General features: G+C 38.1%; 2 protein-coding genes across 4 annotated transcripts; both read right to left on the bottom strand.

The window, feature by feature from the left end:
- Positions 1 to 289: 289 nt before the first annotated feature.
- LOC103997186 (anthranilate synthase alpha subunit 1, chloroplastic) lies at positions 290 to 12,718 on the bottom strand. 3 transcript variants are annotated; one of them, XM_009418352.2, is made up of 12 exons: positions 12,546 to 12,718; positions 12,037 to 12,345; positions 11,755 to 11,945; positions 11,493 to 11,682; positions 9,995 to 10,146; positions 7,155 to 7,270; positions 6,814 to 7,060; positions 6,353 to 6,409; positions 3,121 to 3,273; positions 2,281 to 2,361; positions 1,690 to 1,776; positions 290 to 908 (listed from the first exon to the last, which is right to left on the bottom strand). In XM_009418352.2, the coding sequence occupies exons 2-12, from the start codon at positions 12,239 to 12,241 to the stop codon at positions 582 to 584; spliced, it is 1,806 nt and encodes a 601-aa protein (XP_009416627.2). In that variant the 5' UTR covers positions 12,242 to 12,345; positions 12,546 to 12,718; the 3' UTR covers positions 290 to 581. The 3 variants fall into 3 exon arrangements, with proteins under 3 accessions (XP_009416627.2, XP_009416628.2, XP_065025563.1); XM_009418353.3 differs by having other exon boundaries at positions 12,526 to 12,681; XM_065169491.1 differs by having other exon boundaries at positions 12,494 to 12,620.
- A 1,216-nt stretch (positions 12,719 to 13,934) lies between these two features.
- Positions 13,935 to 24,110, bottom strand: LOC103997187 (AUGMIN subunit 6). Its single transcript, XM_009418354.3, has 13 exons — positions 23,825 to 24,110; positions 23,683 to 23,739; positions 23,499 to 23,593; positions 22,202 to 22,352; positions 21,141 to 21,266; positions 20,867 to 21,023; positions 19,732 to 19,792; positions 19,388 to 19,658; positions 16,233 to 16,358; positions 15,638 to 15,784; positions 15,276 to 15,522; positions 14,671 to 15,129; positions 13,935 to 14,271 (listed from the first exon to the last, which is right to left on the bottom strand). Exons 1-13 carry the CDS (start codon positions 24,014 to 24,016, stop codon positions 14,231 to 14,233), a joined length of 2,130 nt encoding a protein of 709 aa, XP_009416629.1. The 5' UTR covers positions 24,017 to 24,110; the 3' UTR covers positions 13,935 to 14,230.
- Between the last annotated feature and the right edge of the window lie 1,066 nt (positions 24,111 to 25,176).

Consider the following 25,176-nt stretch of genomic DNA (forward strand, 5'->3'; position numbering starts at 1 on the left):
GTCTACGTATAGTCGTTAAAGCCCCGGACCCACCTGTGGGACAACCCGGTGCCAGCAATCACAGGGCAGGTAGCCGGCTGGGTGCACGTCGACAGCGAAAGACTTCTTTAACAGAGCAGGAGGTAGGACGAGACCACGAACACCACTTCAAACTTTACAGGAGGAAGCATCAAAAGAACTCCATATAGCAAGACAACATGATCTGCAGATTTGCTAATTTGCCTGATGCTTTTTCAGTCATTGCAGGGGAATTGAGATGAGATTTGCAACACTGATAAGGCCAAAAACATATGCAACATGGCTTTAATTACCCAAACAGATCAACAATCCAAGAGTCATACAAGTTGCAGCTACCATTGTTCACCATCTATCTGCAAATAGAATTTGTCGAATAGTATGGTTTCTTCAGCAGCCTTTCAAATGGTTTGCAATAAATAAAGCATTAACAGCAACCGATCGATGGTTTATTGAGATTCCATCTTCTGACAAGGAAAAAGAACTGTGATACTAGGCCATTCTTTTGGATGAGATTACAAGCATAGCCGGTGCCATTCCGAGTGATGAGCCTTTCTCTGTGAAGCCTATGACTTTGAAACGAATGTAGACTCGGCAAGATCAATGGCACGAGCAAGCGCTGCAGCTTTGTTCTCACATTCTCGCTGCTCATCATCGGGGTTGCTGTCCGCCACAATGCCAGCTCCAGCTTGAAGGTGCGCAACCCATTCTTGGCGCCTGCCCATGTCCTTGTATGAATACATGGTGTTGAATCGGCTTCCAGTTGGAAAGACTATGGTACGGAGGGCAAGCGCGATATCCATGTTGCCGGTAAATGAAACCCCTCCAAAGCCGCCACTGTACGGCCCCCTTCTTGTGACTTCCAGCTGATCAATTAACTCCATCGCTTTTACCTAATCCAAAGCAAATCAATATTAGGAGTAGGACACAACAAAGAGATGAGTGAGGACCAATTACGAAAAAAAACAGATGCTTTTGTGACTTAAGTCTCACTTTCATTATGATCGTAATGTAATGTAGCAAAAAGTTTCTTTGCGACGTTCTTGTATCAGATGTCCAATAATCAAGAAATAGTAATTACAACAACAAGGACCATATGATCACTTTATTTCTACAGTATCTCATATTAGATGGCAGCAACTAACCACAAGTAATCAAATTCCTAGTTGGTAAAAGGAGCCACATATCAAATTAGTTACATGATTAAGCAACAAGCAAAATTAGAGAGAAAAGGAATGCCCGAAATGCTGGCATGCATGTTCATGTGCTATAGAGAATCAAGATAATAAAGAAAGAAAATACAATTTGGAAATGAAGGTCTATGGGGCACAGAGACCAATGAGAAGGCCTTAAATGGTGGTACTAGGTATTAGCAATAGGTCAGTTTCGACAATAATGAGGATAAGGTTCTGAATCTTCTGATTGAGGAAATTCGGCAACAAAGAAGCACAATTCCAAGCAATCTCTATGAGATTGCTTCATCTGAACAGACCTATTTCATATTTAACACAACAAGGATGCAACTTACTTGGAATAGAATTTAAAATAGTGAAAAGATTTACCCAAAGGTCTTGACAGGCATACACATTAACTTATCAATGCAGGTACTATATTTCCATGAGCAAGCCAAACTGAAGATAATGCATTCCAGATAAGTAAAATGTTGAATGGAACCTTTGGAGCTCCGCTGACTGTTCCTACAGGCAAAGCAGCACGGAGAGCATCCCAGCAAGTGAGATGATCAAACAACTCTCCAGTAACCTGTAAAAGTATATGATGTCAACTCGCTTCCTAAAAACATAGATGATAAGAAAGTGCTTATAGATATGTAAGTTCCATAAAACATGGTAAGTCCTGATCCTTAATAATCAGAAACAGGATTGGTTAAGTCCTGATCCTTAATAATCAAATAAGTCAGAAACAAAAAGAAATAAGAAATGACCGTTGCAGGCTTGATTAAAAGCAGTAGTAATAATAAGACTACTAGCTACCCTAGTGGCATGCTCACTATGTTATTTCAAAATAATAACAAAGTCAATGACATCAAATGTAGATGATCTAAACTTGATGAAATTCAGGTGCCAAAATATGACCATCCATGGCAACTGTTAAAAAAAGGTTTCATGTTCATGTTTAATGGAACAGACCTATTTAGATGATAGCTTTTGACTATAGCATTTTGTCAAAAATAAAAAATCATAAAAGCCCAGCATGGTTAAATTAGACAAAAACCAATCATCTTATTTGAAAATTGTAAGGACTCACCGTGGAGCTGATGTGCATCACATGCGAGTATCTCTCAATATTCATAAGTTTCTCCACCTTTACTGATCCAGGTTTTGATACCTGTCATCATAAACATGTCAAACGATAACAAATTAGGGGAATGAAACAAACTCATGCAACAGAAATAAAGGCCAACAAGTTTTGCAATGGATATGCCAATAATAAGTACTGTGATATTTCTTAATGCATAAGTTAAACAAGTAGCATCTATATAACCTTGATAATGATTTTTTGGAACTGAATGACTTAAAGGAAAGGGGGGATACACTATGCTTATAGCCATAATCCCTAATATGGTATGAATTATAAAATCACCAACTATCATAAACAGCTATCCTATGAATTATCTAACTCTTATTGCTTGTCTAAAGTCTCCTCATCCATATTAAAAGCTCATCATATATCAAAGGTGAAGACATTACAGAATATATCACCATAAAGAAGGTTGCAAACAACAAAATTAACTTGATGAAGGGACAAGTTTCAAAAAACAGTGAGCCAATCTCAATATGCTCGTCCATCTATTAAGGAACATTAACCATCACTCATGTTACTGTAGTTACGAAAAAAACATGAAATGTAGGAAAACCTTACACCCTGCCTTGACAGCAGAATGCCATTAGAGATATCTCAATTGTGCAATATTGAGATTATATGAAAACCTTACACCCTGTTCTTCTTTTGCAGAAGTATCTTTTGCATACTTCTGCAAAAGAAGTTTATATGAAACCATATTTTTTGCAGTTTTGCAAAACATAAGAACAATAGTCTTAAATTAAAAAAAACATGTCAAGCACATATAAAGAAATCAAGACAAACCCTTCCAACATCATTCCGTCCCAAATCTACAAGCATAATGTGCTCAGCACATTGTTTTTCATCATTAAGTAGCTGTTGTTCATTCAATTTATCCTCCTCATCCATTCTTCCTCTTTTAACTGTCCCAGCAAGAGGTCGATTAATGATTGTCCCCTGCGAACAAGAGGAAACTTCAGTCTGCATATGACAAAAGATCATTGTCTTTCACATCATAAAAGTATCTGAGAAGAAAATTCATAATCTGAATGTACAAAAAGTTTAACAAGAATATCCAAATGTTTGAGCATCCACAAAAACTAAGCATAAATTTTGATGTTACAAGTTTTTCATTATATAGCGCAGGATGAAGATAAGAGTCTTGACTGTGAAAAATATAAGTTCCTCCAATTGTGGGTGCAGAATTAATAGCTCATGGGCAATACTGCATCTCAGAATTGAAAACATATGGATTAGCATAAGAAGGCAGCAATGGAACAGACATCCAATTAGATGTATCAAACCAAAAAGGAGTAAAGAAAAGATATAATTCCATTCTTATAGAAATTGCATATCTATATGTCAGTATAAATGTTTTTATTTGTTACTGAACCTTAAACCAACTTCAGGAGATTAAAAATATGTTTAGTCATCCAGCATTGATATTTACCAAGATATAAGTATCCAAAAAGCCAGTGCCGTAAGCATTGGCGTGATGAGTCAGATGCCATGAGTAACAGAAAGGAATAGTGTAAGATACAACTGCAATCATTAAAGATTATAAGTAGTCACTAACTACCTATTACTATTGAATGATAGAAAATCAACTAAGTTATGTTGGGCTTCATCCAAAATTGATCTATAGTCAAAATTATTCACAACAAAAAAGATCAAGGGAGATCAAAGAAATGGTTTGTCATCGTGATTTCAATAGTCATGATAAAATAGGTCAAGGAAAAAATTTATTGCCTTTGAATTATTTACTGGCATTAACCTCAGTAGAGCTTAATGATGAGAGAGGATCCATTCAATTCCAAAAGTTGGAAACAATGACCTTTTCATAGTAATAACTCAGATAATCCAATTGATGCAGTCTCTACAGGCAACTTAGCAAGTAAACTAAGCACGACTTTTGAATTTCCTTGTCCTCCAATCAAATTAGTTGTTTCATTGTACCATTGAACATATTGCTACCATGAATTGCACCAGCTATGTCTTGGAAAGGAACAGGATTTTGATTAGCACACACAACTCCTGATAGATAAAGGACATATCCCGTAAATGAGGCACCCAAAAATATAAGGTCTAGGGAGGATCAATATAAACAGTCTTCCGAATCCCAAAATATAAATAGGTTGTTTATGTGACTCGAACCCTTGTCTTTCAGATCACAAAGGAGCAATCTTACCATTGTCACAAGACTTACAACTACTCACATTGGAAATAATATGTCTAAGGTAGAAACAATGTGTAAGGTACCTTATGTTTCAACCTTACCAAAGGCCAAGGTAGAAACAATACCAGCTTATTGGATTCTCAAAAACAACTATGATAAAAATGTTGAATCTCAGATTTTGATGATGAAACTAATTGATTGTGTTTAGATGTTTAACTGCATTTCGAGTGATGCAGGTCTACTCGATCAGGATTAGACAGTTGACGCAGGAGGAATTGACGTTGCGCCGGAGGAGATCACGTCAGGATATTGGACGGCAGAAGGCTTCGGACGTTGGGCATCGGGCCAAGGAGAGCGGAATTGCGCCAAGGATATCGGGGTTACGGAGGTCAACCGCCGATTGGGCAACAAGCCACAAGAGAGGACGATGCGTTGAAGAATCGGACGAAGCGCCAACCAATGACGTGCCGGGCAACAGAATGTCAATTCGCGTTGTAATAATTGTCTAAATCGGAGTAGAGTTTTGGCTTGTGTGTGCAAGATTAACTACGATAAAGACGAAGACATAAAGCGAAACAAAGTGTCAAAGTCAAGCGTGAAGGATTTGTTGCAAGTTCGAGAGTTCGACGGAAGTCCGAAGGTTCGTCGGGAATGCTGTCGGAACTAGCCGAGAATGAGTAGGGAGCTTGCCGAAGGGTTTTTCGGAAGCTCGCCGGAAGGTTCGTTGGAAGTTCGCGGAGCTAGCCGAGAAAGGTCGGAGCTTGCCGAAGAAGCTCGTTGGAACTCGCCAAGATCAAATCGTGAAGTCTAGGAGCTTGCCGGGAGTCCACAAAATGTTCTCCGAGAGTTTATCGGAAGACCGCCGGAAGTTCGCTGGAAGCTCGCCGGAAGAAGTCTTGACTTACGGACTTTGTAATAGCTTAGGAAATGTCTTTAAATTTGTAGTTAGCAAATAAATTAGGGTTAGGATTAGGTGTTAATCCTATAACCCAAGTAGGGGCCAATTGGGCCCGAGTTCGGACTGATTTGGGCCAAGTTTGGAGCCCAACCAGTGAGCTGAAATAGTGTAGGCGGTGGCACCGCCCAGAACCCGAGAACTGGGCGGTGGCACCGCTGGATTGAGCGGTGGCACCGCCAGCCTCGGAAACCCAAGAGAATTCAAAATTTGGAGCCCAAATTTGAATCCTCTTGGGGCCTATAAATACCCCTCTATTCTCAGCTGAGATAACAACCTTTGAGAAGCAAGTGACTGAGATAAAAGTCTTAGCAAAGTCTTTAGCAAGTTTTTGTTTTCAACAGCTTGAGTGTTCACCTCCCTCTTTCTCTTTGAAAATTTGTAAGAGTGTAAACCACTTGTAAAATGTTGTAAGAGGGGTATTTGTCCTTCCCCTTCAAAGTGATTTGCTAGTGAAAGTTGGGAGCCTCATTGAAGAAGGCTTCGCAAGTGGATGTAGGTCATTTTGACTGAACCACTTTAAATTGGTGCGTTCCTTGAATGTGTGAGTATTTACCTTCCTGAAATTGTCATTTACAATACTGCTAGCTTTCGGATCTTATTTTCTCATTTTACTCAAGTTACTATCAAAACGAAATTTCTACGTATTTACGAAATCGTTTTCAAACTTATGAGTTTTAATCCGCTGCACTAATTCATCCCCCCCTCTTAGTGCCGCTCCGATCCTAACAAGAAACAATATGTCTAAGGTATCGGAGTTTAATATTACCACAGCAATTGCAAGCTAAAAATGCAAGATGTAATTTGATTCATGGACACAAATGCAAAAACAACAATACCTTCACCGGAAACAGAAAAAGGCCATCTAAAAATGTTCATAAACTTCAACAATTTCTATTACATACCTTCTTTACACGAGTAAGAATTTCAGGGCTTGATGCTACAAGAATACATCCCCTTGCCTGGATTTTTTTCACCAAAGTTAAGAAAGTGCATATAATAAACACGAGAAAAACAATTTATAAATACACACTAACAGAAGGAAGGCAGCACCAAATTTATCAGCATATAAATACTTCACAACAAGATTTCAAATATCGATTAGTACTGTCCATACCCACAGATATTTGCTGGCACCGGACAGTATTAATTTTTATTTTTATTTTCTGAACTGTCCAAATCAGTATACTATATGAGACACTGGTACCATGTGCACCAACCAGTATTTGCAGCACAGGTCAGTCTAATGTCTGATATACTGATACTATACCAGTTCGGTATATTACCATAACCAGTTCTGATCGAGATTCCAAACCTGCTTTAAAGTAAATTGAAATGCAAAACGGTTGATGAAAGCTTAACATACTTGTAAATATGCCATATATGGGCTTGGATTCACAATTCTTAGTGCTCGGTAAACTTCAAATGGATCTGCAAATGTACGCCGCTCAAAACGTTGGCTCAAGACGATCTGAAAAATATCACCTGCAAAGATACGTTCTTTTGCCTGCAAAACTGCCTTCTTGTATTCTTCACTTGTCATTGATGACTTTGTTAAAGTAGTACCAAACTGCTGAGTATGCATTTTTACGGATCCAGCAGAAAGCCTGGGCCTAAAATATGAAACTACAAAAGATTAATATGCAGAAAGCTGACAAGAAAAAAGAAGATAATTTCTCAACTAAAAGAACTGACATAATTACTCACACATTGACATTCTGCACCTTAGACAGAAAATTATCCAAATGGTTCTTCCCATCTTGATAGGCTTTCTCAACACAGGAGTACCGATCCACTTGCACCCAATGAATCACATATGCTTTCTGTGATGTAATTGAAGTATTGGCATTTGAATCATGAAATAAAATCCTTTACAAAAATTTGGAAACATCCCAAGAATAAAGTATCACTAAAAGTGAGTTATTTGGTTATGGTCACCAAAACAAAGTAACATCTATAAAATACATAATTTGACATATTTGTGAAATGTGTGGGGACACCAGCTAGTACAAAGAATAATTAAATTCAAGACACAAAACCATATGACAGGGCTACAAAACAGATGCCACTGACAATTCATACATAATATGGTCGTTAAATTGTATCATATCTCGATCAGATATCAAAACAATATACGACATGAGCTCTTCTTACATTATTTAATACCACATATAATTCCTGTATTCGTATTTGAAACATTGTTGAAAACAATAACAAATTTTATGTTCCCTTCTGTAACGAGTTATCGCAAGGTAGAATGGTAGATGATAGACACTTATGCATTAACAGATAAGACTAAACCAATTAAACCACAATGATAGTTTCTCTAAAGTTAGAGATTTGAACTAGCAGTGATTTCAAAAGTGTTAGGCGCTAATAGGCGCTAAGGTCCAAAAACGCCTAAGGCGCTAGGCGCTCGCCCAGGCGCTCGCCCGAGCGAAGCGAGGCGCTAAAATATAAAAATATATAATATAATTAATAAATATAATTATTTAAATAAAAATATGCTATTAAATTAAGAAAATTAGGTATAAAATCACAATAAATAAATAAATAAATCATAATAGTATATTTTTATTTTTAAATAAAAATACTATCAAATAAATAAAAATTAATAATATTAAAATAAAAATAATATATTAGTAATCTAATAAATAAAAATACTATTATTAGTATATAATTAACAGTATACTGTTAATATACTGTCGACAGTATAGTGAGAAGAGTGTGAGAAGACCGAGGCTGCTGAGGCAACGGTAGCAAGCGACAGTCATAGCTGGAGCGGGAGCGAAAGCGGCGAGCGGCGGCGACAGCGGGAGTGGGAGCGGGAGCTGCGAGCTGCAGTAGCAACAACAGCGGCGAGCGACGACAGCAACGACGAGCAGCGATTGTGGCAGCGGCGAGCAGTCGGCGAGCAACGATTGTGGCAGCGGCGAGTAGCGACAGTAGCGGCGAGCAACGACAGTTGCAGCGGTAGCAGAGAGCAGCGACAACGGAGAAGAAATCTCGACGGTAAAATTGCAAGTGTTAGGGTTGGGGAAGTCAGGTAAATCACGAAAGGGAGCATGATATCGGTGATTTAGTTGGTTCGATTGAACCAACAAAGGCACCGGAGACCAACCGGACCTAAAAATCTGGTTCGGTCGTCTAGTTTAACCCAGGCGCTCGCCCGAAGCGCCCGACGCCTGGGCTTGGGCGAGCGCCTAGGCGGCGCCTCTTTGAAGTGAGGCGCCTAGACATGAAGCGAGGCGCTCGGGCCTCGCCTCGCCTCGCCCGAACGCCTAGGCGAGCGCCCGAGTGCCTATTGAAATCACTGTGAACTAGTATTTCTAATTTCACATAGATAGTATCCAACTATCCATCTCTAGTGTCATTGCTAATTCAAGCACCAAACAAGGTAACATCTCTCTAAAGTTATAGATCTTTCCCTATCTTTCCACCGCACAAGTCATAAAATTTTTCTAGCTAGATGTGGAATGCATTTCAGTCATTAATTAAGCAATTACATAGGTTAGCCTTGTACATCAAGATAAATCCATTTAGTGGACAGAAAATGTATTGCATTATAATAAGCATGGGCAGAGAGATCTTCAGTAAGATAATAGTCAAAATTAACTCTTTGGTTCAAGATCAGGTGACTGACACAACCATATTCACCAATATGGAAGTTATTGAAACAAAGAAAGAAAGTTATGCGGGACCATTTTCATTATTTCCTATTTATTTAATTTTTTATTAGATTCAGGTGTCTTTTGCAAATTTTATAAGTTGCCACATAACATTTGTTGCAATCCGATACTTGTCACCATGATTATCCAAGAAGAAGTAAAAAGTAGCCAAACAAAAGGAATGAGACAATAACAGTTTTGATTGAAGTTCTTAAAGAAAAAGGGAAGGAAGATTTCATCTCTAGAAGGAAGTTTCTTCTTGATTAAAGATCATACAAAGATGAAAATATATCAAGATATATGGGAAATTATTTTCCAAATCAGATCTAAAAATTTATTTTCTTTAGAGAAGGAAAATTGTCATGAATGATAAGAGCATAATGAGATACAAAGGATCAATAAATAATTAGTCCATCAAAGGAACAATTTATCACCCTGAAGAAAGAACAAATACCTCGTGTGGAAGTTCAAATTTGTAATAAACAGACCAAGGAGGAAGATAAACAAAAAGGAATTCCTTATATTCCACAATGGAACAATATACAAGAAGGAAAAAAGACATAAAGATCAATTCACATTAGAACTGCAAAGTGCAATAGCAAAAGAGATGAAACACTAATAACATTCTCACGTTCCTACATCTTCTCAAGGCAACTGACAGTACCAAACCTCTTAGCCTATCTTCTTTCCTTGTTTTTTATCAATTTTACCTTTTTCTTTTTTTTTAAGGAGAAAGATGAGCTGTCATTGTGAAATAAAGAAATTAGCCAATTGAACTTCATCAACAAATCATGCGAACATAATAGAGTATGTGTAGTGAATCAAGACATCATTCCAAGTGAAGCTCATTGGAAGTTATTAGGGTCAAAAATATCATACCTTTTCCACGTGGTCAAACACTATGACATCATTGTAGAGTCCTAAGTGGACATCTGGTAAGTTCCTGTCATCCTTAGGAGCACTAGAGAATGGAAGCTTTTTCTTCTCAACATATCGCACTGTATCATAGGAAAAATACCCAACCCATCCACCTGAACAGAAAAAAAAAAAAAAATCATGGAGCACTCGTGTAACAACATTTAAAATTTAATGTTTTTCATTGCATTCATATGCATGGCCTGTGATATCCATCCTAAAACAATTAAATGAAAAAACAAAGATTGTACTAGAGCTTCCTATTGCCAAAAGGAAACAATATGTTAAACCAAGAAGTATATCATTCTAGCAAATTTGATCTCTAATTTGGAGCTAGAATTTGCATTCAAGAGGAGAGGATTCTATTAGGTACAAGTCAAAACATAGAAAGGCAGCCTAGTGTATACAACTCTGAACTCCCACCAATGTGTGGTCTAGGAAGGGCCAAAGTTCATAGCCTAGTGTATACCCATTCAACAATGATTGAAATCTAGATCACTTGTGTTGTAAAGGAGAAAACTCACGATAACACCATGGCCTATGCTTTTATTCTAGATAAAATATACTTCTAAAATTTTACTATATACAAAATGTTGTATTTTACAGCAAATCAGTTGTACACACAAGATCATGCATACTAATGCTTACAAAGCATGAACATACAAGGAATTGACAAAATTGTCTCTATGCTCTAGGAAGTGGGAAATTGCTGAAAAAAACAAATGATAGCAACTATATACTGTAAAGAAAAATTGGTTTATCTTTCCATGTAGAGAAGTGTCCTTTAGCAATCATAACCAAAGTAGGATTTGTAAATGTAAAATTTAATAGAAAGAGGACCTTCAGGCATGACTTGCCTTCATTGCATGTAATTGTCTTTACAAAAGAAAGTACACATTGATTATGCACCATTATTTCTCTACTTTTTGTTCCCCTTCTATTTATTCTTTAGACACAGCTACTACCTCTGCCTTCAGTATTATCCGCAGAAGAACGTGAACATGAATATCATAAATTGCAATCAGAATCAAAGGGCAAGATGATTGGCTTAGAGCCTCCTAAACGGTGTAGCCACTAGTAAAGAAGGTTACAGACTTCTGATGAGACCTAAAGCACCAAGCATAAGCTCAGTTAGCTTAAAACCACCCAATGGGTCACATTAACACCCAAATTTGTCGAATAGGTAGGACTTCTAATGTTTAGAGCGTAAAAGTGGTTCCATATATGACATGATGTTCAGCAACTCCCAAAAGCACCAAGTAGCTATTGATATTCCTAGGATGAGGAAGGATGCATACAATCCTTCCATCGTGCTCCGATAATTCTAAACAGACCAGAATTATCAATTTGACAAGAGTTTTCCTTGTGAACTTTCTCGCAATCGCCTACAGCGCATGTTTATGTATGGTTTTAGAAGAAAAGTAAGAGTTGATCATCAAATAAAAAGGAAACAAAAGGTTACCACAGAAGGCATCAGGAAGTTCATCGATAAACTGTGGGGTCCAACCCTCCATGATCCTCCGGGGAATTTGCATAGGGTCCTCGACAGTCTCCTCTGTCATGCGCCCTTCCTCGTGGTCCATGATGGAGACCGTGTTCTCCTTCGCAACAATCTCCATGGCTGGCTGAGCTCCCACCACGCTGTATCGGCCCTGACCACGAGAAACCTTAAACAACGAGAAGCGAGGAGAAAAGAATGACGAAAGATGAACAGCAGGTCTTACGACATTAGTCCCCCGGAGACCTTGCTCCACCGACTCAAAAAGAAAGCTGGGGGCGTCGCGGTCATCCTCCTTCACGAGACAACGATAGGCTTGCACAGGGGTGAGGTGATCGGAGAAAATGCACTGGTAGAGGGGCACCAAATTACCCTTCTTGGCGGCCTCCATGAACTTAAAGGGCTCATCATTGCCAACTAGAAGAAAAAGCAAACACGTGGCGCGCATTATTCGCATACAAGATACTCGAGCTAATGCTGCCACAAGGAATGACGACGGCGTCGGTACCTGTGGCGGAAACAGAGGGAGGGGGGACGGCGGAGCATCTGATAGAGGGAATCGAGCAGGAGGACAGGCGGCGCAAGCGGTACCTTCTAGTCCAAGCGGCGGCGGCAGCGTAAGGGGAGCGAAACGCCGGGGTCGGCCGGCAGCGGAAGAGGCTCGCCGGCTGGACGCGGGCTGGAGCACAGGTTGGGATCGCGAGGGTTTCCATTGTTAGTTACCTCCGCAAGAAATGACGAACAGCAGCAGCAAACCAAGAAAACAGCGAGCCAACGCCGACAATCCCAAGAGTATATCTCGTGTCACACGATCCAACTGCGGTGACGGCATGAGGTCAACGTCGTAAACGTGGAAAACGAACTAAATCAACGTGAATGAAGTAAACGAAGACCGAAACCAAAATCTCAGGAATCTCAAAACGAATGGTCCCAAAAAAACCCTCAAGAAGCAAACTTTAAGCTACCAGATATCTTAAACCAAAGAGAAGTAACAGACTCCTGGAGAACGAGACGCACATCCGAAAGAATTCCTCCTTGTTTCCTCGTTCCTCGTCACAACATTACGCTGCCATCGAAAAAGACGCGTCAGGAAGATGACACAAGTGTAGACTGGCTGCGGAGACGGCAAGCGAGGTAAAGAAGAGGGGCAAGGGGGAGATGGAAGGGGGGCCCGTGTGTGTGAATGGGTTTCCCACCCCTTGGACGGGTACCTGCCGACAACCAGCATTATTGCGAACCACTCCGAGTGGGTCCCAATGAAACACGACTAGAATACTGGCAAACAGTGCGGGTGAAGTGGTCGTCCGTGATGATAAGGGGCGATTTTTGAGGTCGAAGGAGGGAGGAACCAAGGGAAGAGATACACCAATCGGGGGCCCATAAATGCTCGCCAATCTCACGCCGGCAAAGAGGGGCTAAGAACCGGGACCCACAACAGCAGACGATCGAAGAAGCCGTCGATCACATCAAGAGGCTACTTAATCACCGTTGTTTCATTGGTGATGGCTGCCCGTCCATGGTACTTCTTCTTCGGTATCTTTAACGAATAATGTTAAATCGGAAAGAACGCGATCATGTATTTAAAGCTTCTGAAACCGTCGACCAATATTGCATCGCTCTATTTGAAAATGGCTTTCATGTTTAGGAAAATTACGATCGAGAAGTATTTGATGACCAGTTATTGAGATTTTTAGATTTCGAATCTAATGTGGTGAGATCTTATTCTTTTTTAAGGTGGAAAGCGCGCATATGGTAGTCTACTGTAATGGCTCATGATTTAAAACATAATGAATAAAATGCGATAACAATTGTCTAAATCTGGATATCATTTATTATACTATATTCACACAAGGTTTATGTAGAATCGAAATAAAATAAAATAAAAATGCGCAAAAACCTACCAGGAAGCTTACAGCTTCAACATTAGTAAATACAACAAAAGAGCAGACGTATATATACTTTACCAAATGTTCTCCAGATGAAAAAAACACTTGATGGGGTTTCAAATGCCTAAATACTTCACAGGAGTATTTGATGAAGGAACAGAAGAGGAGGAACTACCCCAAGGAGGTCATAGGGTAGCATGCTCACAAATTACAATCATTTTCATGCATGCACGGAATGGCACAGCATTTGGGCCTCTCTAAAAGATATGACTAAGCAACATCCAGATTATGAGTGCACAGTTGAGACGTCTAATGATTCAAGCCAACAAACTACAGTTTTATGTTCAGCTATTGAATCTTAAAGTAGAACAACATGATCAGCAAACACACAAAATGAGACACAAAGGATATCGCTTTAAGACACTTGTTGAGTGGAAAACATGAACCGGCATGAGGGTTGCATCTAGAAGCTCGAGAAGCAATGGTATATAAATGAAGCAAATGAATGGAGATGAAGGTATTGGAATAAAGGATTATTACAACACAAAGAACGGCTGCTGTAGATTGCATACAAAAATGCTGTCCGTTTAGTGTACATTAATATCGGTGAAGTGCCCAAGCTGGCTTACTCAAACACATTTCGGCCTCAATGTACAGACTCCCAACCTGTTATCATACTAAGAGCACATCCACATGCTACATTTGGCAGGTATGTCATACAGATCCTCGAGAGTAAGGACCAGAGAGTGTATACTGGACTATCTATCAAGATACTGAGCTTCAAAAGTTGATCTGATACGCACTCAACCCGAACTTCTAAAAATCCATTAGGGCAGCATCAGTGTCAGATAATGGTGCTGCAGAAGGATAAAACATTTTGTGTCAAGAATTTGTTGAGAACTTCAGGTGAAACACCAGTATGAAAAACTACATAGCAATTTTAGAGATACATAACATTCCTGTTAAATGTATAATTATGTACTAACTCGCATTAGTGACAGTGGGCAGGCACTATAAAGTCGACCATAAAACATGAAATAATGCAAGAAATAAATGATATCTCAAACTACTCAATATTATGTCATTTATCCTAGAAGTTAAAGACATTTGAACCTCATATGAAATATATCTAAAATAGATACTTCAGTCAACAGATGTCGGTGTATGATGTAGTGAGAGGAAAACAAATGTACTGTTACTACTATAGACAAAGATATAAATGCATAAATAGCAATCAGTTGGTGAGAAAAGTATACCAAGCAAGTCCTCATAAGTATCCTGGAAGAATGATGATTCCATTAACAATGGGGGTGAGAAAACTTGATCGAGAGCATCATCAATATCAGGATATACTCTTTTTGAATTAACAGTGGCTGGTTGAATTAAGCCTGTCTGATTTGTGTGCCCGTCAAGCCCATATGAATTAATTGATAAAGTTTGAACAGAATCTAGCTGGCCCTCGGAGTTAGAGAAAAAAAATTTTGAAATATTGTGATTGTTGTTTTCTGGTGGAGACAAAACTAATTGTTGTTTTCTTCGAATAGCAACAGCATCTACTTCTTTTAGTGGAACTCCTGTAGATAGAGGTATGAAGAAGTGTTCAGAACCATCATCTTTGCTTCTTTCTTTTAGCAATTCTGAGTTTCTTAATGGTCTTGACAATGCTGCTTCGCGAACAGAACGCCTTATACTCTGAACATTGTAATTATCATCCTCTGTATAACAAGAAAAAGGAATTATATATAGAGACAGAAACCATGCTTACTGAAATTAATGTGACTGATAACCAAAGAGTGCAATGATAATATCAAAGAGAACAGTTGCCGGTATCTAAAGTTGGAAGACAACTGTTGATGCTAACCTTTTGCTGCGCTACCTGTACGGTCATTTGTGAACTGAGACTCTACTGATGTTCCCACTGGCAAAGATTCCTGGATGGATTGAGTGATTATAGCAGTCCTCTTTGATGTGTGTGTATTTTTTCCTGATGAATTGGGGGCCAGGCTGATTAAATGAGGGAGTTTCAGAACAGGACTTGTGGAAGCTTTCTCAAGCTGAAGGGATGAGAGTCTAGAATTTAACGTGACAACATCATCGGTAACAATATCCTGATCATGAGTTTAAAAAAAAGGCATTATTGTAGAAAGCATAAAAAATAAATGACATTTATTTAGAATTCTCAAACAAATTGAACAGTTTCACGGACAAAGACAGGATTCTTACTTGAGCCCCTTGTGACTGCATATTTAATGTTGGTCTTGCATTAAACCCATCCATTGTAGTTGATGAAATATTTTCTACTTCTTCAGTGAGATCTGCAATAGATTTTTGCATTGCTGGAATGGCTTCCTTAAGTTGACTAATTAGTCCCTTCATTGCAGAAAAAGTTGTGATTAAAAAATTGCCACCAAGGCATCAAATCCAACCTGTCTTAAAGCAGGCTAACTTAAAAACCTTTGATTTAATGTATTTGACCTGCAAATGAAGGACCAATACAAGATACATGATTGAAACAAATTTTGACTTGTAAGTCATTTTTTATTTTTTTATTGTCTTATGCCGGCACAAATTCTTAAAACTCTTTTTTGTTAGTGCTTTCAGGTTGTGGGTAGCTTCTCTAGATCCCAGCACCAAAATATTCGATTGAAAAAATTTCAAGGGATTTTAAGATAACTATAGTTTGGAGTATCATGCAAAGACTTGGTCTGTACTAAACTATTGATAAATTTTAGTATATACGGAATTCACAGTGGGTGAAACAAGCATCCAAATGATAAAGCAGAAAAAAAATGTACCACTAATGGAAGTGTCAACTTACCTGTATGCTAACCAAATGTTGGCGATGTTCTGCTAGAGTTACAGCCAAGGACTCAGCATGCCCACTCATAACATTATCCGATGAGCTGCGGAGTAGCTCTGGGCCCTCCCCATCATTAGCCTTGACCTTCAGTAGAAAAGGTTAAACATATGTCACCAAATTGTTGAGATTAAAGATGAAGTTACAAAACTACACTATATCAGTATTTGCTAAAATAACTTTGCAGCCTGTAATTATGATTTCCAAAACCACCCCACATACGACAGAAGGTTGTTATCATATTCAGATTACCCAATATGATAAAAAGCAAATAGGCCTTTCTCTGCCTTATTATTAATTTATGGGTTTATTTGGAATATCCAGTATAACCATAAGAGCAGATTGAACTATTGTGAAATCTTAATCTATCGATCAAATCGCCAAGTCATTGCATAAATTTCTGTTGATGAAATCAGATTATCATGATCTGGCTTATTTAATAGTTTAAAAATCATTTAACAATTACATGTGCTAGCAGTGGACAATATATATCTTTTTTGGAAAATTCAATCATTACAATGTAGATTGACATATTTAAACGATTGACAAGCTGAAAAGTTGCTCCAAAAATACCCCACTTGTTTGTTGGATGGTGACTTGCAAATTATATGAAACAAACAACTTTCCAAACATCTATAACACATACAAGTAGTATACACAAACTCTTTAACTATTTGCACAATGTTCGTGCATGCGTCGTTTTTAATCACCAGTTCAAGGGTTGACCTTCTTAGGACTTCCTTTCGAACTTAGCTCGGTACAGTGTGTGTGTTAAAAAAAAACTATGTCGCCTCAATACTCCCCGTGCTCTGCCCGCGTTAGGAGAATGTTTCCTTCTCCCCGCATGAAAAAAAAAAAGAAAGGCGATGTCGCTTGGTTTCTACCCGCATGGGGAGAAGAAACTGTTTCCTTCTCCCCGCACGAAAAAAAAAAAAGGCGATGTCGCTCGATTTCTGCCCGCGTGGGGAGAAGAAACCATTTCCTTCCCCCCACGCGAAAAAAAAAAAAAAAAAAAGGTGACGTCGCTCGATTTCTGCCTGCATGGGGAGAAGAAACTGAGGGTTCCTTCTCCCCGTGCAAAAGGAAAAAAAAAAATGTCTCGTTCCATCTGCCTGTGTGGGGAGAAGAAATCGCTTCTCCCCGTGACACCACCGAGGCTTCTTCTCTCCCCGCACGGATGAGGAGAAGTCGTCGACGATACCGAAGCCTCGTCGCCTCAGACGAGAAGGCGACATCAACTGCGGCATCCGATGAGGGAGGGCAGGGACGGATTTGGATCGTCGAGGGAGAGTGGTGCCGGATCTTCAGGTTTTCTCTTTTCTTCTTCTTCTTCTTCTTCTTCTTCTTCTTCTTTCTTCTCCCTTTGCTAACACCATTTGGTAGCGGGCGATGACGGTCAATTTCGGATGATAACAGAGCGAAAATAGCTCCAATCGACGCTACCGCCCGGTAACGAGCAGTCCGCGTATCGGTCTACTGACGGACCGATACGTACCGCCCGGTACAGACGGTATTATTTGAAATTAAAATCCTTGGAAATAAACGATGTGGGTATGACCTGATCTAATGACTGAAAAATTATAAAAAGCAGACTGCAGCAAGTAGAAGCAATGGAAGATCTCCAACTTAATGCTCTAAGGATACTTGTGAACGAGGTCCTAGTGTAAGCAAAATCATATGGCATGGACTGAATATATGGATAACAGTAAGGAAAAGGACAAGTACAATTTGCATGTCAGATATAACTAACTACATTTTTTAACCTCCAGGGTATCCTGTCATGCCCAAACACATTCTTTTGCAGATTTTTAAGTTGCGTGGGCCAAACACAACCTCCATGACTTATATACCGAGCGGTATATATATATATATAAAACAATGTGCAATGTCGCCTCTCTTCTCCCCAGTAGGGGCGACGTCGCAGAAAAACGAGGCAGTATATATATATATGTGTGTGTATATATATATGTGTGTGTGTATATATATATATATATATATATATATACCGCCCGGTAGCGAGCGGTCCGCGTACCGGTTTTCTATCGGAACGGTATGTACCGCCCGCACCGAGCGGTATCATTCGAAATTGTATACCTTTCTTCAGACAACATACGTCGAAAAACCTATTACAAAAAAAAAAGAGGTAAAAGAGATGTATCTATGAAAATTAGAAAGAGGTGACTTAGATAGCAAGGTGTTTGTGGAGTCTAACATGACCAAAAAGAGTATAACTTTAAAACACATCAAATGTGACAAGGGACATGAAATAGCATATTTCAAAATTTTGGCAAAATGATGACCTAAGTTAAATGAGAAGAAAAGGTAGAACTTAACATGCTAATAGATGGATATTATACTAAACGAACCTAATGCAGGATACTACATCCGAGGGGTATAAGATCTCCAATCATCCACGGCAAAGATAACAATGGGGATACAGAGACAATTACACCCTAAGAGACATTTACATCTAATTTTACTAAAATGAACTGGTTTTTTGTCTAAGTAGCTAATGATAATCAACGAGCAGCATAAAAAGGTTTTACTTTTTTAAATATGCCTGTTATTAGCTCCTTTGATACAATAACCATAAGGTCCCTAGTAAGTGGACATGAAAAGTTGGATACAAAATCATACCAAAATCAAAACAGATCAAAAAGTAATCATCAACAAACTAGAACCTAGCTTCCTCTTATTTTGAAGGGGTTTCATTGTCATTTTTGCAGTTGGGAATAAGTTTTTATCTTACCAAGTATTTGAAAATGGTACTATTCCAACTTAATTGTGAGGGCTAATGAGGAATCCATTAGGCCAGAAAACACAATAGGCTTTACAGAATCAGAAGTACTAGTAATTATAATGTGAAATAAGCATGATGTCAATATCAAAAAGGAGATGAAGACAAATAAGTTGACTATGAATTATCAACTACGAAAAACAAACCCTATATATGAACTAGGAAATACTGTCAAGTTGCTAAACTATCCATTAGCCACAGATATGCATGATACTAACAAGTTCACCATTTGGTCTTATGGAAGAAGAATGATATGAATGTTGAAGCACATTCTGGTCCAATTCTTGTGGCATAAATTGTTTAAGATGAATCAACCTACCAGATGAAGAGATTGTTTATGAATACGTTGTAAAGCATGAGTCCAACGTCTGAGAATTTCAGCAACATCAACTGTAGGATGAACTATTCCACCCCTATCAACCATCTTTGAAAGAGTCTCACTTTTCACTTGAGGATGAGGTAAATTCATCTGCTCCTGAACATCTACAGGTGAAGACATTTCACCAGAAGAAACTGATAGTATGCCCGAATAAGGAACATGTGAAGTTGGATCCATAGCTGCAACCAAAGATGACCCAGAGATGCGATATCTAGCAAATCAAAGTAAATATAATGAGAATCCTAGTTATTATGGAGGAATTTCTACCAATTATTGAACTTTACCTATGGTCACGATGGGCTATCAAATCCTCAATTGGGCCGGATGCTAAAACTTCATGTTGACCTGCATATCAAATAATGATAAAAGACTGAGATGAACAAGATATCAATTTATCACAAGTGGAAAGCTTAAAAAATGACAAAAAGGTGAAGAAATTACAATTCCTTCATTAATGTACAATCAATAAAATAATCAATTGTCCTTAGATATATTGACCTTTCTCCAAGAGCTCCAGTAATCATCCAAATAAATGGTTCAATTACTTCCAAATTCATGAGTTTTCGTACTAACATCTCTAAACCTATAATAATTATTAAAAGTTCAATTAGAAGTTCTACATTGAAATCATTGTTTTGGTATTTCACAGGTAAATCAGTATTTTGGAAGAGATTCACCAATCTAGTTCATAGTATTTTGGTAACGATGTACATTAATTACTTTCTGAAGTCACTTGCAAGTTGCAACATTAAGCAAATTATTTTGGTCTTTGAATGGATTCCAGAATAAGAATGGTTTGTCTTACTTTGGTCTTTCAGTTGTTAAAAATATATAACTGATCAAAATAATTTTGATTGGAACCTAATTTCAGCATCTCAACACATATCATGGAAAGTGCAAAAAGCATCATGAACTGGGATATGAAACTTAGATTAACTGAAAAGAACAATGCTGATGATTGTATTCACAACACCAGCAACCTAGCATAGTAAGTAACTTCAATGAGATAAACCAGACAATGTAGCTTCTATTGTTTTAAATTAATTACTACTAACAAACCGATCAAGTTTTAATTTTTGCAAAGAGTATGTGCCGAAAGCATAATTCGAGCCCAAAACCTTGCAATGATCTGTCAAAGTCTTTACCAGCCAGGCTAGCTAGCACCTTCGACAATGACAACTCCATTTTAGTCTATATGCAATTACTGAGATATAATCTCCTTCCATTCAGATTGTTAAAATTCAATTTAAGAAGGGCCATAAGTAATGTCAATGTGAGAATAGTGAACATAGGGAAGTATGGGAACACGGATTTTTGCCATTCTGTTGTTAAATAAATATTTACCCATTATAAAGTTTTAACAGGGCTTAAAACTGCAATTAAAAATAATAAAAGCTCTAATGAATTTTGTGTACTTACTCCTTCGAGCTAATAATGACTCCCAAAGGCGAGTAGCCTTGGTTATTAACTGTGAATTCTGAGCAGAACTGGAGACATGATCTTCACATGATTCCCCTTCCGATTTAGCTTTGCTTCTTATGTCCTGCAGTTTTTCCAACTCTTGCTGCAAATAGGCCTAAATAAAGCAATTGGCATTGAGAAAGATAATATCAGTTGTGTTGTCTGCAGAAGTAAATATAAAGAACTTGGAATCAAGAAAAGCCGAAAGCTGCAATTCTATGAAAGAAACTACCTCTTCAGCACAAAGACCACGAAACTCAGCAGTCATTTCATGGGCCAAGTTTGACCAAGTGGTTTGTCTGTGAACAGCAGCATTTGCATTTTTCAGAAATCTTCTTCTTTCAAGAGCTATTCTAGCCTGCTTAACAAAAAAATTATTACTAAAAGATAAAGCAAGCTCACTAAAGTAAATATAATCTGTTAACGATAACAAGAGTATACTTTTAATATTTTATATTACAAGAAAAATATATTCAACAACCCATGTATTCCAAATTGTTCATAGACAAAGAACAATGCAGTTAGAAAAAAATATATACACAAATTTTAGCTCAAATCTAAGGCTTGAGAGAAAGAACCAACGTAAATCTGATTTTACATGTTTGTACTGAGTTTCACATTTTAATCTAACTCGATCTGAGAAATTAGTTAATATACCTGAAAATGTTTCTAACATCTATATTTGATACAATCATTTAATGCATAAAAAAGTGTTCTGAATCCACATCAAACCATTGGATAAGGTTTAGATCAATTTGGTAGTTCTCCATGCCTACTGACAACTAGATTACAAATCCATCATCACATTTTAGGATAGAGAAGCAATGAAAAAAATATTAAAGATGATCAGAATACAAGATAAAAGGTCCAGTATGATTATTAACATGGAGAACAAATAAAGGAATGCAAAGACAACTTGTGGAAAAAAAAATAGAAGAACAATAATCACAATCAAGCAGTTAAGTCAAACTGATATGGGACTTGAGAATGAGGAAGAATGGAAAAATAAAAGAAGTGATAGGTCGATGCAAAAGGCAAAGGTAACATTTTCATTTGTAATGTAACATCTTGCATCATCAAAAGGATCTTCACTTGCTCATTTGATATTTATTAGAAATTGGGTATTGCTTTTCTAGTTTTCAATTCTATACTGAGAATTGTGACTGGCTGGAAAAGAAGATCCTGGCCGGAAATTAATAGATGCAATACCCCAAGTCAAGAAAGGTACACTAAAAGTTTACAGAATTATCTAGTATCAAGCCAGTGAAAGAAAGAACCAATTCATGAGATTACCTTAGTCACTGGAAGCAATGCAGCAGCGTGTTGATAGGAAGCATCTGTTAGAGCAGGAGGCAGAGGATTAGAAGCAACATCAGCAGCAAATGTTCGTTTGTGAACCTCTCGCAAGGCATGCACGGAAAGTTGCCACAGAAGCTCAACAAATCTGCATCCAGGAATCCAATAATGTTCCATGTCATAAAGGTTGCAACAGTGTAGCAAAAGAATCAAACAAAGGAAAGGAATGTTGTCTTCATGTCTTGTAAAAGGCATATTGTCTTCTATCAATACATTTAAAATATATCTATAAAGATCCTTGCAGAACTTTGACATCACTCGGCTCTATCACAATAACATTTCCCCAAATCAATGAACAGTAACTATCATGTGTCTTGACGTCTTCTTTCATCATGTTTAGCATACAGCACCCTAAAATCCTACCACCAAACTCAGACCCCAACACCCTTAACAAATTTGGGAGTCTTTTCTGCTCTGGATCATTCCTAACCACATCAGGTGCAAAATATTATAGAGTGTGATCTGGATACATAAATTTTAGATTATTTGTTCCTTAGCACATGAGTACCAGGAAAGAAGAAAATTAACCACTAAATTAACTTGATTTGGACTCGCTAAATTCAAGTATGAGTCTTTTTCAGAATTATCATCTGCATGGCTTTTCTTTTTCATTGAAGATACTTCTCAACAAACTGAATGTTACCGATGATCGTAGGAACATGGTCTCCGGTTGATTTTTCATTCTGAAGCTACAGAGAAGAGAATCCTTTGTTTGGTGGTAATGAATATTAAACCCAATTATTTGGGTTGTCTACATTTTTCTTACCATTGAGCTCTATTGGGGAAAATATTGTTACTCAATCTCAATCTAAATCAAGCATTTTAAATTATTTCCAATAAAGATTCAAAATATTTCTTTTTATCTCCTCACGCCATTAGTTCTAATATACTTAACCTGTCTATAGATCCCTTTTTGAGACACATGCCACAGAAAATGGGTTTTGCCTCAATGAAACCTCAAGTGGAGCTATTCTCAATTCTTTACGAATATAAGGATATACATAAATATATTCATTCAGGCCTCTTCGATAACTACACATGTCAATTCTAACTAAGTTTGCCGTTCACCGCATAAAAGAAAAAATAACACAAATTGCAAATAGGGCCAATAACCTCAAACTAGAAGGAAAAAGGAATCTGGATCCCATTCTTTCCATATGGGAAGCCAGATATCAAAGAATGGAGCATAAGAAGTTAACACTTGACAGAGAACATAGAAAATCCCTGTGCTGACCTCGGCCCACAACAAGTTGCAAGGGACGAAACCCTAGAATTACTCCGCGGCAGCACCCCTTGCGATTCTAGCTCACTAATAATCCCTTGCACGATCTGCAAATCAGAAACCAGACATAATTATCCAGAATAATTTACATGAATAAGCAAGAAAAATTGACATGAAATCAGCGATGAAGACAAACCTTTCGGAAGTCACGAGACTGGGCAGAGTCGAAGATAGGCCAAACTTTATCAAAATCCTACAAAGAAAAATCAGCATATCCCTATCAGCTTTGAGAAATTAGGGAAACCGTCCGACAATCTGAATCAATTCGATCTCGTTGCCTTGGAGGATCCGCGGAGGGCGCAGAGTAAGAAGTAGAGGAGCTGCTCGCCCAACTTGGGATTGGAGTGGCGGAAATGCCCCAGCCTGGGACCGCCGCCGAGAACGGCCGGATCGAGGCCGAGGAGGAGGCAGTTGGTATACATCGCGTTCTCGAGCTCCGCCTCCCTCTCTTTCTCTCGCTCCGTCGCCATCTCTCCGCCCCCTCTTCGATTCGATCTTTCTCTCTCCTCCCTCTCCGCCTCGATCGTTCAATAGATCTCCATGGACGGGCCTCTCGTTTCTGTCTCCGCCTTCGTTTCTTTATTTCGAAGGTTTTGGGGCTGGCCAAGACGGAAAGGGCCCACCATCAACGGAGGCCGCCGATTGGTCCGTTTGAAATTCTCGGGGGGTGCGGACACCACCTGTGGTGTAGTTACCGGCGTGTGGAGTTCGTTAGGGATTCCAGGCAACCAAGAACGACTCCCTCGCGCCGGATATGATCAACGGGATCAGTGGGTGAGATCGACGGTGAAGAAGCGTTTGGTGTCGTGATCGGGTGTTCGTGTTTGAGTGTCGAAACCATTACTTCGAAACGCTTGTACCGTCTTACTCATCTTCGTACCCGTCCGGTCGAGATGGCCCCACTGATGAATCGCGACAGGCGAACCGCCCCGTTCCGATGCTTGTCTTGGTTGTTTGAATTTGAAACGACGTTGGTAGACGTGGATGCAACGCACCGTGTACGTCCGATGTCGGGTCAAATTCAACGTACCAGTTTTTTGACAATTATATTTCATTTCTCACTCATATATATATATATATATATATATATATATATATATATATATATGAGTAATATATTTAAAAAAATTCGTATTGATAACGTCATATTAAGAAATTAATTTTTTGATTATTTCTTTATAAATATATCATATATATTCTTAATTTATATTAATTTCAATAACATCTTTTTATTCCCTGGTTACAATTTATTTTTTTTTCTTTTGCTTATTCCTCTTCTCCTTTTTCTAATCGCTGAAGGTGAGATAAAATGACTGAGAAAAACAGATGATAAAAAGGAAAAATATGATAAATAATTTTTTGATGTTTATTATAATAATTTAATATTTTAGAATTATGTACATTATATAATAATAGTCTAAAAATATCATATTCTCAATTGTATTAACTCAGGAGATATCATTTTTCATATACTTATAAATTGTCTAGCATAATGCACGGGCAGAGAGCATGCGATGATGGTAAGAAAGGAAAAAAAATGATAAAAACAAAATTAAAGAGTCTGTGAATAATAAAATATTATTTTTTATTAATTTTTAAGAAATCATAAATAGTAAAAAGGGACTTTAAA

The sequence above is a fragment of the Musa acuminata genome, chromosome BXJ3-9, assembly GCF_036884655.1.
Source record: "Musa acuminata AAA Group cultivar baxijiao chromosome BXJ3-9, Cavendish_Baxijiao_AAA, whole genome shotgun sequence".
NCBI classification, from domain to species: domain Eukaryota; kingdom Viridiplantae; phylum Streptophyta; class Magnoliopsida; order Zingiberales; family Musaceae; genus Musa; species Musa acuminata.